The sequence below is a fragment of the Podarcis cretensis genome (assembly GCF_951804945.1).
Source record: "Podarcis cretensis genome assembly, chromosome: 17".
NCBI lineage: Eukaryota > Metazoa > Chordata > Lepidosauria > Squamata > Lacertidae > Podarcis > Podarcis cretensis.
The window spans coordinates 16,673,858-16,689,206 of record NC_137187.1 but is presented as its reverse complement, the minus strand read 5'-3'; the positions used below and the strand labels follow the sequence as shown (position 1 = coordinate 16,689,206).

At 44.2% G+C, this 15,349-nt stretch overlaps 1 protein-coding gene across 1 annotated transcript; it reads left to right on the top strand.

The window, feature by feature from the left end:
* Positions 1-7,168: 7,168 nt before the first annotated feature.
* On the top strand, positions 7,169-14,446 carry LOC307206521 (uncharacterized protein). Its single transcript, XM_079959873.1, has 5 exons — positions 7,169-7,181; positions 9,061-9,228; positions 10,747-10,825; positions 13,722-13,831; positions 13,931-14,446. The coding sequence occupies exons 2-5, from the start codon at positions 9,079-9,081 to the stop codon at positions 14,027-14,029; spliced, it is 438 nt and encodes a 145-aa protein (XP_079815999.1). The 5' UTR covers positions 7,169-7,181; positions 9,061-9,078; the 3' UTR covers positions 14,030-14,446.
* The last annotated feature ends 903 nt before the right edge of the window (positions 14,447-15,349 follow it).

The window sequence follows — 15,349 nt, the reverse complement described above, 5'->3', positions numbered from 1 at the left end:
GAGAACAGAAATTGTGCTCCGGCGACGTGGTGGCAGCAGGAGGCCCCATTAGCTAAAGTAGTGCTTCAGGTTAAGAACAGTTTCAGGTTAAGAACAGACCTCTGGAACGAATTAAGTACTTAACCCAAGGTACCACTGTAGCTGCTTATTTCCTTGACATCTGATGGGAAGGAGTTCCACAGGGCGGGCGCCACTACCGAGAAGGCCCTCTGTCTGGTTCCGTATAACCACGCTTCTCGCAATGAGGGAACAGCCAGAAGGCCCTCGGCGCTGGATCTCAGTGTCTGGGCTGAACGATGGGGGTGGAGACACTCCTTCAAGTATACAGGACCGAGGCCGTTTAGGGCTTTAAAGGTCAGCACCAACACTTTGAACTGTGCTCGGAAATGTACTGGAAGCCCATGCAGATCTCTCAGGACCGGTGTTATGTGGTCCTGGTGGCCACTCCCAGTCACCAGTCTAGCTGCTGCATTCTGGATTAATTGCAGTTTCTGGGTCACCTCCAAAGGTAGCCCCACGTAGAGTGCATTGCAGTAGTCCAAGCGGGAGATAACTAGAGCATGCACCACTCTGGCAAGACAGTCTGCAGGTGGGGTCTCAGCCTGCGCACCAGATGGAGCTGGTAGACAGCTGCCCTGGACACAGAATTTACCTGCGCCTCCATGGACAGCTGTGAGTCCAAAATGACTCCCAGGCTGCGCACCTGGTCCTTCAGGGGCACAGTTACCCCATTCAAGACCAGGGAGTCCCCCACACCCGCCCACCCCCTGTCCCCCCCTGGCTTTAAAGGGAGATTCATCTAGGATATGGCTAGTTATGGTTATGCCCAGCGTGTGTGTTTCCTAAACCTAACAGGCTGGCTACTGTTGGGAGATAGCTTGAACCTATGCTTCTTTCCTCAAAAGCTAATCTCACTGAGTTCAGTGGGACTTGCTCCTTAAGAAACAGACTTAATATTGAAGTTCTAAGCGGAAACACTGAACAAGATTGTAGCTGGACAGTTTGTCTGATCCAGTAAGGCAAGGCTTATATCCTTTGGTAATAGATAAGTAGTTCTTTCTCTGAATTTTCCTCTTGATCAGTGTAGCTGATGTTGTATTCCATTGGCACAAGATCTAAAACAGACGCACGGTAGATAGGAGAACCATCGCCCCAGAGTCATTTGCTTCCTGTAGTTGGCGTCCTTCGTGGCTGTAAAACAGGGGTCAGCAAACTTTTTCAGCAAGGGGCCGGTCCACTGTCCCTCAGACCTTGTGGGGGGCCAGACTATATGAGGAGGGAATGAATGATTTTCTATGCCCCACAAATAACCCAAAGATGCATTTTAAATTAAAGCACACATTCTACTCTTGTAAAAACACCAGGCAGGTCCCACAAATAACCCAGAGATGCATTTTAAATAAAAGGACTCATGTAAAAACACGCTGATTCCCAGACCATCCGCGGGCCAGATTTAGAAGGCGATTGGGCTGGATCTGGCCCCCAGGCCTTAGGTAGCCTACCCATGCTCTAAAATAAGGTCCATCACCGAGAATATCTCCCTGTTCAGGATCTGACATTTTTAACAGAAGAAAGAAAACTGGATTCTTCATTCCCTCTCCTGACAATTGGTGCTGAGCTGACCATTCCTGTTGTTTCAATTTATATACCACCCTCATCAGAAAATCCGAGGGCGGTGTACAACATTAAAAACACATTATAGAACATCAATGATAAAAACATAATAAAAATCCATAATCACAGACAGCCTAATAGTAAAATAATCATCATAATAACAGTCCACTTCCCCACACTTTCACAGGCCATAGATTATTGAATAGCCGTAGGCCTCAGTAAAGAGGAATGTTTTTGCCTGGCACCTGAAGACATGCAGTGATGGTGCCAGGTGAGCCTCTCTGGGGAGAGCATTCCACAATTGGGGAGCCACCACACAAAAGGCCCATTCTCTGACTTAGGCTATGTACACAAATTAGCAGTAGCTTGAAACACAGCAAGGTTCCCAATGTTTCCCATCGTTGTTTCAAAGCACATTTTTACTTTGCTGTAAAAGTAAGGGTCACAAGTCTCTCCTCCCCCCCCCCCCATGCACATTACTGGAACTGTTTCCCCATGCCTGCAACCCCCTAGACTCCAATTCATCTGCCGTCATCTGAGCATGTGCAATGGCTATCTGAAGTGGACACACCTCAGCTTAACTGCAGCTTACGTTTCCAGATAGAAGGGAAGTTGGTTTGAGGGGAAACACATTACAAGCAGTATTTCTCATGAAGCTACAGGCTACACATGGATTGTAGCTAATGTCAGGAGTAAAAAGGTAAAGGTAAAGCACCCCTGACAGTTAAGTCCAGTCGCGAACAACTCCAGGGTTGTGGAGGGAGCTGACATTTGTCCGCAGACAGTTTTTCCGGGTCATGTGGCCAGCATGACTAAGCTGCTTCTGGCGAAACCAGAGCAGTGCACGGAAACACCGTTTACCTTCCCGCTGGAACGGTACCTATTTATCTACTTGCACTTTGACGTGCTTTCGAACTGCAAGGTGAGCAGGAGTAGGGACCGAACAACAGGAGCTCACACTGTCGTGGGGATTTTAACTGGTGACCTTCCGATCGGCAAACCCAAGGCCCTGTGGTTTAGACCACAGCACCACCTGCATCCCTAGAAGTACTAAGTACTGTCAGGAGTACTTAGCTTCAAATACCTGTATCAGGATTGATCCCCTTGTGGATCTGCCAACACTTCATCCAACTCTACCCCTAATCCTGTTAGGATCTGCCCTTTAACTCCCTGTTTGTGGAATGCTCTCCCCAGGGAGGTTCAACTGGCGCCTTCATTTTACACCTTTAGGCGCGAGGCAAAAACATTCCTCTTTAACCAGGCCTGTAGCTGATTGACATCCATTGTCCTTTTAAAATGTGCTGGGGGGTGGTATTGGGTTGTTCTTGTTTTAATTTTTATTATGCATTTTGTGTTTTTCTATTCTAATTTTTGTGTTGGGAAGCACCCCGAGGCCTGTGGGTACAGGGCTGTATACAAATTTAATAAATAATAATTAATAACAATAATAATTCAACTCCACCCCCACAACTAGCAGGAAAACCCAGCACCAACAACAGCTATTAAATAATTGTTTTCTGCATCTGACTATTTGCTTTTTGTTTTCTTTCTCTCCGTCTTCAACCTACAAAGCTTCTCCTGTCTTATCTGTCAAGTTCTGCTCCACAGCTGCCGCCATCATTTGACACTAATAGGGCCTTGATTTGGAAGTTGCTGGAAAGCATTCAATGGGCTTTGGACAAGGTTAAGAGGAATGCTTTTTCAAATCAGCAGCTGCTGAAGGGACACAACAGGAAATGCAAATAACAGATCCTCATTGAACATAATAAATGGCTTCTTTTCTAGAACCGGAGAGGTTGGAAAGAAAATCTATTCCCACATCCAAGTCAAATTAGATTTGGATGCTTATAATTATGGCCTAATAAATCTAACCAAATGGCACATTATAGCAAGGGAGAGGCGATGCGCTTTGAAAAGGAGGTTTGCAAAGGAGTCAGGTGTAAGGCTTCTTTTCATTACTATTATTGGTAATTATACTGAAGCGCTGTCCAAAATCACAGATTGCCTTCATGAGTTATGGTGATTGCTTGCTACCCGTAATCTTAGAAATACCGTAAGCTCACAGACACACACAGAAAAATGTCTAGGAGCAATAGTCCTTGAAACTCACTACTTTCCTGATGTTGGGAATGATAGTGGAAGTCAACAGATCACAGGTAACAAGGGTTCAAGGCTTGTCTCCCGATGGAGACAAGGATAATGTATTATAAAATAACGTTTGCTGTGCGGTTCCCCCTGCTCTTTAGAGTTCATTGTTGGCTGATTTGCAGAAAAAAATTACAGATTAGACCAGGCATGGCCAAACCTGGCCCTCCAGCTGTTTTGGGACTACAATTCCCATCATCCCTGACCACTGGTCCTGTTAGCTAGGGATGATAGGAGTTGTAGTCCCAAAACAGCTGGAGGGCCAAGTCTGGCCATGTCTGGATTAGACTAACAAGTCCACACCTGTGTCTCAAAGCCTACCCAGACCCAAATTTTGTTGTCCATATTTGTTATAAAAGTTTTGTGGTTTTGCTCTGTGTTTTAATGATTATTGTTTTTTGAGTACAATTGTTTTTGAACTGTTTTGTGGCTTTTTGCTGTGTTTTATCAACCATTTCATTTGTATACTGCTTACAGAGCTCTTTGATTAAGTGGTTTAGAAAATCACTGTATAAAATAAATTAACAATCTGTTGTTGTTTTGTTGCTATCTTATTGTTATTGGGGGGCATTTAACTTAAGTTTTACTCAAAGTAAATTACTGAAATTAATGGGCATGACTAATTCTTTGTCTGGGCTGTGGGCTCAGTTAAGCCCCCTTCTTTTGTTTTGCGTTTTTTTAAAAAAATAAAAAACATGAATTTCCCATCTCACATTTTGCTGCCAGCTGTATTTTCTGTTTTGAAATAAGATCTGCTTACATAGCAATCTGCCAGCATTTCTGTACAGGGTGTGCTAAATGCAGCTGGCTCCATATCTTACTAGCTTTATAAGATCACGTTATAACCCTCCTCTTGTCTTCATTAAAAATAAAAAAATCATGGAGAGCTGTAAAAGCAGAGCAACTGCCAAAAAAAAAGAGTATATCCTGTAAAAATCATTTCTGTTTCTCTTTATAGTAATTTTTGGCAATTAGCAAATAGTGTTTGGTTTTATCCTAATGCGTTTTCAATATTTGTCTTGAATATTAGTTCAGCCTTGTCAAAATTAAATTGTCAAAAGCTTGTGCAAGTATCAGCTTGTTTTGCAATCCATCTGGCTTAGTTCAGTTTACTGTCACTCAGCAGGCTTGCCAAAATGAGATACTCAGCATAACTGAATTATCTCAGTAAGATTCAGGCTACAAGACTTTACACATTTGCCTGGGAGTAAGTCTCACTGGATGCAGTGGGGCTGGCATCTGAGTAGACAGGCACAGGGATTCACGAACGTACTCAAGAATTCTGTTAACAGATGGCAGCCATTTCTCAGAACAAACATGGATACTGTATAGACTGGGATGTTAAGCTTTGGGCAGTTTCAAGTGCACAGTTTTCTCATTAAAAAAAAAATAAGCAAGTGATTTTCACAGTGGTGCAGCAATAAAAGTGCTAGCGTATTTGCAAAGCTAAGCAACGGTCCAGCATGGTTTCAGATTGGACCCCAACTCTGCAATTCTATACAAAATCTCAAGAAATCAGAAAGGAGTGTTCCCAGAAAGGGATGTTCCTTGTGTGGACAGGGGCTCTGGAGTAAAGGTTCCATGTGATTAGGAAGTATCCTGGCATGGCAAAACTCTCTGAATTACACTGACTTTATTGCACTGGTTATTTTGTTGTTGCTTGCTTTACATGCTATAGCGTTTGATATTCTAGTGACTGCAACATTTGTTAATGCTATTGGGATTATTGCGAGCCACTTTTGAGCTCGACATTTGTTAGAAAAGCGGAATGCAAGTACTGTATTAAATCAACTCAAGTGCTGGAAATTTAGTTTCCTGCCTCCCACAACTTCTCAGTCTATAGAAGAGATATAAAAGTGATGGAGTGACTTTCAGGTAGCATTTTGTGAACACTGGAATTGGAAATGTGAGCTGTTGTCCCATTCACTATACACTGGTACCTCTGGTTAAGAACTTAATTCGTCCTGGAGGTCCGTTCTGAACCTGAAACTGTTCTTAACCTGAGGCACAACTTTAGCTAATGGGGCCTCCTGCTGGTGCCACTGCGCTGCCGCGGTGCAATTTCTGTTCTCATCCTGAAGCAAAGTTCTTAACCCGAGGTACTATTTCTGGGTTAGCGGAGTCTGTAACCTGAAGCATCTGTAACCCGAGGTACCACTGTATATAAGCCATGAAAGCTTGCTTTCTTTGTGTGTGTCAGGCCTCGTCAGCACTAAACCTGTTGGAAGCATCCCACACAGGCAAACATTCCCTGTTAGCATTAAGAAGCCACTGAAGCAAAACATGATATAAAATTAGAAGCAGTGGTTCCCAAACTCACCACGGGCCACTTGAAAATTGCTGACGGGCTTGGTGAAACGTGCACTGATATTTCTCCCTGTTGCAATGCATCGTGCTAGAAAGCTGCGTGGTTTTTGCTTGCGTTTTTATTGCTTCCCTTACTTCGTGCATTGTGCTGTGCTGCAATGCAATTCGAATTCCATAGCGTTGCAATTGTAATATAACAAAATGCAATATGAGAAATAAAAGAAGCAGCAAATGCAATTGAAAAGCAGTGTGAATATTTGAGGGAGAGGTACCACGGATCACCTGAATGAAACCGGTGGACCGGACCAGAGATTGAAACACTTTTTAAAAGCAACAAACCACTTTTCGCGCCTGCGTGCTTCTAGCAGTGCTGGATAGACAAGTGTCACGCCTAAGAGGTAAGGCTTTCTTTTCGATGGAGACTTCCGGCTCTCAAATACAGATCCTAGGATCCTGCATGCGTGGAAGTGAACCGAAATGTTACAACGGGTAAAAAAATAAAATCCGGAGCTGGAAGGTCCTTTGCTTTAAAATAAATGCTAGCTGCACCCATGCGCTACTCTGTCAACTATATCTGTTGAATGTCTGCCCCTTGTGCTACAAGGCTGAAAATGCAGAGCAGCTCCAACGACGGCAGGGACAAGCAGAGGGTCCTGAAAAACTCATATCCTCGGTTTTTGTTACTTATATCGGGGATAGGATTATTGCAAAAAAAAAAAAAACCTCTGCGCGCTGCGTCGGAGCTGCTTCTTTCGATTCTTCCACCTCTTTTTTTGCCAGATGCAAAAATAAAAGAAATTCAAAGGCTGCTGCCGCTTTAGCAGCCGCGAACAGATGCAGGCTTGTTCTGTGTTGCATCTGACCGCATGCAGAAAATGCAAAAATAAAAATAAAAAAATGCATTGTAGAGCCGGAAATGAGAGGTGCATGACACTATACTTTACTCTTGCTTGCCTTCCTTCCTTCCCTTTTTTTCTTAAAACGCGCGAGCAAATCTCTGGGATGCGCAGTACCTTGGACAGCGCGCACGCACAGGAGTGGGTTTCCCTCCCCTCTCCTTGAAGCTTTGCAGTCCCAGAGACAGCACAGAGTAGTTACAGAGTAGCCGCTTCCAGGTGAGCACCCCGCCCCCGCCCCCGTTGAAGTCCCAGGGTGAGTGACTGCCTAACAGGGGCAGCTGCAGCAGTGTCTCCCTTTGAGGGTCCCTTTCACAGCATGCATTGACCGGGAAAACGAATCCTGGGAACTGTAGTTCCTTGCACCCAGAGAGAACTACAACTCCCAGCACCCTTGACAAACTACAGTTCCCAGGATTCTTCAGTAGGACCGGGGAATGTGCTTTAAATATATGGTGTGTACACCGATGGGGATAGATCTGTAACACAGGAGAGGAACTGGTTAGGGGGCTGGGTTGAGGGGCAGGCAACCTGTTTTTCTGCCACTCTGATGCCCTCCTGGTGTTGTTAAAGTACCATATCTCCCATCTTCTTCTTCTTTGGCAATCACTCGTAGCCGAGTAAGATTGCCTTCCATAAACACGGTTTTAGCGGTGAGTCCATAAGTGACTGGAAGCCAATTCTAGATCCACACGTCCTTCCACAGTGGGGACGTTGGTTTCCAGGCAGCAGTTGATCATGGTGTGGATTTGCCAAGCGTGCCTTCCTCTTAGCACGTTTCTCCTTTTCGTCCTGAGTTTGAGCGTCTTAAAAACCCATGACACCTTTGGTAAAGGCTGTTATCCAACTGGAGCGCTTACAGGCCAGTGTTTCCCAGTTCTTGGTGTTTACACTACATTTTTATATCTCCCATCAGCTTCAGCCGGCAAGTGGGCAATGGTAACATTGTGGGCACAAATGCAACAAATACATATAAAAAAATACATATAAAAAAATTGAGTTGTATCAAAGGCTACCGAACGGTCTTCCGGAATGTTTTACGTTCAAAAACTAAGGTACTACTGTTCATGATTCTTCACTTAACTGTGTACATGTTAAATTTTGAATCCCAGAAGTGGTTTTATTAGGGCACAGTGATTTGAAACAGCAGAGCTCATGCCTCGTTGGCTCAAATCTACTTGCGGAGAGACTGGAAGACGAGGTAGGAGCATTGTGTGCAGCAAAACATGGATTGCAAATTCCATTGATTTCAGTAAGTTATGAGTGTCTTTGCTCCTTTCCCATTGCATCATACCCATCCGAAGAAGGAGCTACTCTGGATTCTCCTGGATATTCTGGAAGTTTTGTATACGAGAACAATTTCTATGAAGATGTGATAGGAACTCTGAGGAAACTGAAAAACCTACACACACACACACACCTGCCTATTTTAGAGCAAAGTAGAAATCTGATTAATATTTTATTCTCACTATATAAGGCAGTTTAGATGAATTTTGAGTCTTCTTATTAAAAAAAGGTAGTATCTTCCTCAGATTGACTACTATCAACCTCCTAACAAATGTAATTTTCTAAACAGAAAAAACAAAATAGTATTACAAAAAAGGGAAGGTTTTTCTATACTAGTTGTTTGTCAGGCAAAAGAACTAACAATGCAAGCTTCTTAAGCTATATCTGGCTGAGAGGGGGGGTTATTGTAGAGGACACTTGGGGAATAGTAATTAACAAGGAATGAAACCCCATATCTTTTCTTCTGATGAAGTGTTAAATGCAGCAGTAAATTTGTTAACTGCATTTAATCTTTTTGCAGTTTAAGTCCTAGATCTGTCCCAGGTACTTTCACTCAACAGTCTTAAAATAAAAAGATCATGAATCAAGTTTTTAAAATTGCATTCAGTTTTTTTTTCTTCATTTATTTGCTTATCTTTCTATTGGTTATGGTTATGTTGGAACAAACCTGGAAAATAAAGTATTTGACTATTTCCCTATTACTCTGTTCTCTTAAAAAAACAAAAAAACAACCTCCCAGTCCTTTCATGTCACGTTTTGTAAGTGCATGCTCTGCTTTTTTTTATTTCATAAAATGTTATTTATTGCCTAGGGCCAGAGCATCATTCCAATGCTGACGGGGGAAGTTATTCCTATAATGGAACTCCTTTCATCTATGAAATCACAAAGTGCTCCAGAAGACATAGATGTAAGCCCTTATCTTAGCTGCATCATGAAAGGAAACAGCCCTTCCATTCTTCTCCGTTTTGATCTCCCTTCGGTAAAATAAATTACACATCGTAAATAAGAATACTTCTAGATTTTCGGGAGTGCCCAGTTAATACCAGCTTCCATCTCATAAGCATAACGGCACTTGAAATCATTTTCTAACTGTACTTGACCAAAACTGTATGCAGTTGTTGTTGTTGTTTACATGCAAAGGTTTATAAAAAGTGATTGGTCGTAAAATAGGGACATGCCATAATGTAGGATCTTGAGGATCCTGGAATGTCTTTTACTGATGTGTCTTGACCTGGCAGGAATGTGGCCATGAACTCTAATAATGACTCTTTGTCTCCCAGATTGAAAGGATAAAAGGTAAAGGGACCCCTGACCATTAGGTCCAGTCATGACTGACTCTGGGGTTGCGGCGCTCATCTCGCTTTATTGGCCGAGGGAGCCAGCGTACAGCTTCCGGGTCATGTGGCCAGCATGACTAATCCACTTCTGGCGAAACCAGAGCAGCGCATGGAAACGCCGTTTACCTTCCCGCCGCAGTGGTACCTATTTATCTACTTGCATTGGCATGCTTTTGAACTGCTAGGTTGGCAGGTGCAGGGACCGAGCAACGGGAGCTCACCCCGTTACAGGGATTCGAACCGCCAACCTTCTGATCAGCAAGTCCTAGGCTCTGTGGTTTAACCCACAGCGCCACCCGCATCCCAGATTGAAAGGATAGAGTGTGTGTAGATCAGGGGTCAGCAAAGTTTTTGTGGCTTGGGCCGGTTCATGGTCCCGCAGATGCCACGGTGGGCAGGAGTGCTCACACATGCACAACACTATTTCCGGCGCGGAGGAGGCGTATGCAGGTTCCCATTGGCTGCAGGAGCTTCCTGCAGCCAATGGGAAGCTGGCCAGCGCTGTGGAAGGCGGTCCCCACTCTGCACCACGCCGGTTTAGCAAGGCTCATGGGAGCCAACTGAGCAGGTGGCAGGGGCCCATGGGTCGGCTGAACGACTCCCATGGGCCGGTTGTGGCCCATGGGCCTTAGGTTGTCAACTCCTGGTGTAGAGGCTAGCCTACTGCACAAAGGTAAAAAAATTATATTGATTTCTTTGCACACTTTTGCCCTGAGCTCTGCCCACTTGTGGCATGCGCCACCTGGGAAATTACCCATGAAGGAGCGTGGCCGTTGGACTGAGAAAGGTTTCCCGCCCTTGAAATCTCTTGACTTGCTTGAAACATGATTAAGGCTCAGGGCTTCTCGCATCCGGGCTGGACATTTCCTCTAGTGATGTTCTGGACAGTCCGATGGAGGTGGGTGTCCAAGCTGGAAGGGGGGGAAGAACATCACTCTGGCCACAAAATTCACAGTTTGCATGCTGGAGGAACATATAGAAAATATGCTGGAGGAACATGTTAGAAAATATATGTGGATCCCTAAAAGAATTGCCCCAGTTCCTGTGCAATATATAACCGCTGCCGATTTTTCTCTTGGCTAAACTTCACTGCCTGTACTATTAAAATGATGTTGTATTACAGATGGTATGCGCACTGTGCCTCTTTCTCACTTTAACAGAGAGGAAGTGTTCGAGGCTTTGCAAAAATGAAACCTCCTTTCATTACAAGTCGGGTCTTTTGTGCAAGGATTGCTGAAGGTAAGGTCATTGATCTCCTCCGCTAAATTCTCCCAAATGCCACTGGCTCCTTCGTTTCTAATGAAAAGAAGTAATGTTGTATTGAGAAGCTTTTGAATTATCTCTTTGTCATTATGATGTCTACCTTGTCCCCTTTCTGACTAGATGTCTTTTCTAGGGGTATAAGATTTTCCAGGCAGTTTTTGTATTTTCCCTTTGAGGTAAAAATGAAGGTTTCCACTTAGATATTTTGGTAGGCAGGCCGCTGAGCGGGCTCCCCACCCCTCCGAATGAGGAAGTTAAAGGGAGTCTATCCAGCACAACTAACAGGGCGATCTGGCTGCGACATCTGTCACCCCATTGATCGCCAGGGTTGATTCGGCTGATCTGGCTGGCTAGGCGGGTGTCCCCTTCCTCCCTCACCACTCCATGTGCGTCCCTCCCGAAGCTGCATGCTCGGTGGAAGAGGACGACCATCCCAGATAGAAGGAGTGTACCGTTCTTCGGTCAAGGGTATACGATAGCTGTGCTCCCCTGCTAGAACCTCCAAACAAGCTCAAGAAACAGTGGCGTAGCTTGGGGGTGCAGGGGGGGCCGGCCGCACCGGGCGCAACATCTGGGGGTTAGGGTTAGGGGGCGCAAATCCACGGGTTAGGGGGCGCAAATTACTTGCCTTGCCCCGGGTGCTGACAACCCACGCTACGTCACTGCTAAGAAAGCATAATTTTTAAGTGCTAATCTGAATTCATGCTTAGTGCTGCTTTCTTGGAAAAGCGTATTTTCCTTGTTTGCTCTCCCAATACAAAGAAATATTAAATTTGCGCCCCTCTCCTCTCCTTCTCACATTCAGAAACGATGGGAATGTATTGTGAAAGTTAGCTTTGCAACTGAGATAATTATTTTGATTTATTTACTCAACAATATTTGCATACTGCTTACTAGCATGAAAGACCCCTATTTAATATGCAGCTAATTCCATTATATTCTAGAAATCTTTAATCATTTTTTAAAAAATTGAATCAGTTTAATTTTGCCAACTATGGCAGTCCAGATTCACTGGGTACCTTTAGAAGCACCCATGGCCAAATAATCTCAGAGTACTTTAAGGAACAAACAGTCGTGGTAGTGAGCAAAACTGCAAACCCTTCAGTTCTTTCCCCCTTTCTGATAGGGGTAAGTATTCATGGGCCAGTTGTGGTTCTGTCAGAAGGAAGGAATTGTACCGTGTTTGTGGCCGATCAGCTGCACATCCTGAATTAGTTGGGAAGGAATGGAGAAGCAACCTAGCAATTTGTTCAAATGCTGACAAGACATGGGGATTGAAAGAAACTTGCATTACCACCGCAGGGTTCCTGTCTCTGTAATAAGGCATGCATCAGCAGTTGAGAAGCATAGCCAGCCTCAAACTGAAACTTCAAATCATATGGTTATTGTGTTTCTAAAAAGAAAGAAAGTTCCAGTGATAATGCTGCTTGAATCAAAAGTTTGCAGTCTCTTTCATTTTCATGGGTCATCATTCCATGTTTTCTCATAAGCATTTTAAGTGTGTGGTTTTTTTAAATTGGACCAGCATATCCAAGACATGTAGATGTTGACAGGTTTCAGTCTCTTTTCCCTCTGTTGTCTATTCCCTTTGGAATGCTTTAATTATTTGCTTTCCACCATTTTCACTGACGCTTTAAGTATTTCTTGGGAAACAATTCAGGCAGTACAAACATTTGGTTAAATAAAGTCATAAAAGGAGTCGAGTAAGTATCTCAGAACTGAAATGGAAAGGTGTTTCACTGAGGCTGCAGCCTTAACCACATCTACTCAGAGGAAAGTCCCATTGAATTCAAGACAGGAGCAGGTTAGGGTTGTAGCCCCAATTCTCTGTGGAGAGCGCTTGAAGTCTTACAATTCAGGCCTGACCAAGCAAGCCCCCACTTAAATTCAGTGGAGCTTGCTCCCACATGTGTGTGTGTGTAAGAATGTAGTCAAGGCTGCAATCCCAAACCAACGTTTTTGAACATAGGAAGAAATACAGTTACAGTGGACAGCCACCAGTTTAACTTGGTTTTGTGGGGAAATTCAGCATATTGCTTCATGCTTCCCCTGTTTGTATTTTTTCCAGGAATGTTTTCCAAGATGTCCTGCACCAACTCTAGTAAAAGACTTCCTGTATCAGGTGACTATTCACTCAAATGAAAGCAGATTAATACATAGCATGTTAAAAAAAAACACTGAAGTAGTTTTTTGTGTAGTTGTATATATATGTATTAAAAAATCTCAAGTGATTTCTTTTGTGTAGTAATTTAACAGTGGTTTTAAAGAAGATTTCTCTCTGTTCTGTACTTTGAAGTTAATTCAAGTGGTGGTATACTATATGTCTAGAAACTGAGGGAAAGCTTCAAGTGTACTTAAGAGGTGTAGAAATAAAAGCATTATTGTTAAGACTGAGTATCTAAACATGAGTGGGTCTGTCTCCCATCTATTTCTTTGTAAAAGCCAGTTCCCAGCATTGTACCAAGTTACGAGAGCTACAAATTCAGACCTGCTCTTTAATCTTGACAATATATATATTTTTTACAAGTTCTGCAAAAATATTACCAAGTCTATAACGCCACATAATACATATCGTGTTATACATAGGCTCCGAATGTAACCAGCGCATAAACAGATTAGAAAGGGCAATGCATATAACTGTAAAAACATGTTGATGTATTCATGCTTTCAAAATGAATGGTAGATTTTGTTTGTAATGCATCTGTTTGTGTCGTGCACTCAGAGATGTGCTGCATCTCCCCCAGAGTCCCTGCAGCGCACAAGCTCACCCACCTCCCATCACAATGAGTATTTTGCTAGAATATAACTGATGAGAAAATGGCAGTAGATGAGACCGTTTGCTGATTTTTCCTGTGTGGCCATTTTTTAACAGGTCTTTTGTTTGAAACCTGGATTGTCTCTGAGGAGGGTGTTCCTTGCCCAATTCTTGTTGGTCCTCCACAGAAAAGCCTTAACTCTCATCAAATATGTAGAAGACGATACGTAAGTATATAGGAGCTTGCAGAAGCAGTGTGTTCAGTACCCTGGCATGGTTTGAAATGAAAATATTCCGCTCAACCAGTTTTCCCTGTCATCCCACAGGCAAAAAGGGAAAAAGCCTCTGAAATCACTCCGGAACTTGGAGATAGACCTGGATTTAAAAGCAGAGGGCGATCTGTACGTAGTGATGGCTTTAGCTGAGAAGATCAAGCCTGGTTGGCATTCGTTTCTCTTTGGCCAGCCTTTCTATACCAGTGTGCAGGAACGCGATGTCCTGTTGTCGTTTTAAAGACGTTTTCCAGTGTGGGTTGGTGAAACTCCACGGCGCTTTTCAAAGATGCCACCGGTGAAGGGAATGTGACGTTCCTCTGCTCTCCCGACGCAACAGAATGACAAGAAACATGAGTGACAAGCCCCTCTCAGCCAGGATCAAATTTCTGAGGGTCACATGCTTCTGGTGGAGACCAGGAGCAGAAGTGGTTTGAACTATGAATGCAGCTTTTTGCTTTGTACATTAAGGTAGCATCTATGCATGCTCAAACACCCCTCTCTATCCTCCAAATGGTGGACAGTGTGGAGTGTGGCCTGAGGAGGACTCAGAGGGCCAGTTGTATTTGGTCCCTGGGCACCCTGGTGATATGATGCCATGTGTGAGGCTAAAAAGCTGACACCCTCTCCAGCCCTCGGCCCGGGTAAAAGGTGTTGGGCATTGGGAAGGAGGCCTGAGGGCTCTGGATGGCCCTAGAGGCCTCCCATCTCCTTCCCAAAGCCCTGTAGATGCGGGTGGCACTGTGGGCTAAACCACTGAGCCTCTTGGCCTTGCCGATCAGAAGGTTGGCAGTCCGAATCCCCGCAACGGGGTGAGCTCCCATTGCTGTCCCAGCTCTTGCCAACCTAGCAGTTTGAAAGCATGTCAAAGTGCAAGTAGATAAATAGGTACCACTGCGGTGGGGAAGGTAAACAGCGTTTCTGTGAGCTCTGGGTTCCGTCACAGTGTGCTGTTGTGCCAGAAGCGGTTTAGTCATGCCAGCCACATGACCCAGGAAGCTGTCTGTAGACCAGCACCAGCTCCCTCAGCCTGAAAGCGAGATGAGTGGCACATCCCATAGTCACCTTTGAGTGGACTTAACCATCCAGGGGTCCTTTACCTTTTTTAAAAGAAAAGCCAAAGCTCTGTAAGTATTTGCTCAGCTTTGGGAAGGAGGACATGAGGACCCTGTAAGAGCCCTAAAACTGCCTCTGCAGCAGAAAAAAGCAGGGAGTACTATTTGTAATCAAGTCACTTCACCTTAGACATGCATCCAAGGCTCCATTTCACTTATAGTCAGAGTAATTTTTTTTGTGGGGGGGGGTAGGGTAAATGTCAGCCTAATGGGGTTTTCTGAACCACAAATGGGAGTTTCCCCCATCACAGAGATGCCTCACCCCTATCTGTGTTAAGACCATCATGCATGCTGCACACTTAAATGGCTAGCATATTTGCAGATCATGAGAGTGTAAATTAGAAAAAGCGAAGTAGTC

Excerpts from the sequence above, each read along its gene's own strand:
- LOC307206521 (XM_079959873.1), top strand. The coding sequence starts at position 9,079 with ATGCTGACGGGGGAAGTTATTCCTATAATGGAACTCCTTTCATCTATG. Across the intron at positions 9,229-10,746 it reads TCCGTTTTGATCTCCCTTCG|AGAGGAAGTGTTCGAGGCTT; the intron begins GTAAAATAAATT and ends TCACTTTAACAG. Across the intron at positions 10,826-13,721 it reads TTGTGCAAGGATTGCTGAAG|GTCTTTTGTTTGAAACCTGG; the intron begins GTAAGGTCATTG and ends ATTTTTTAACAG.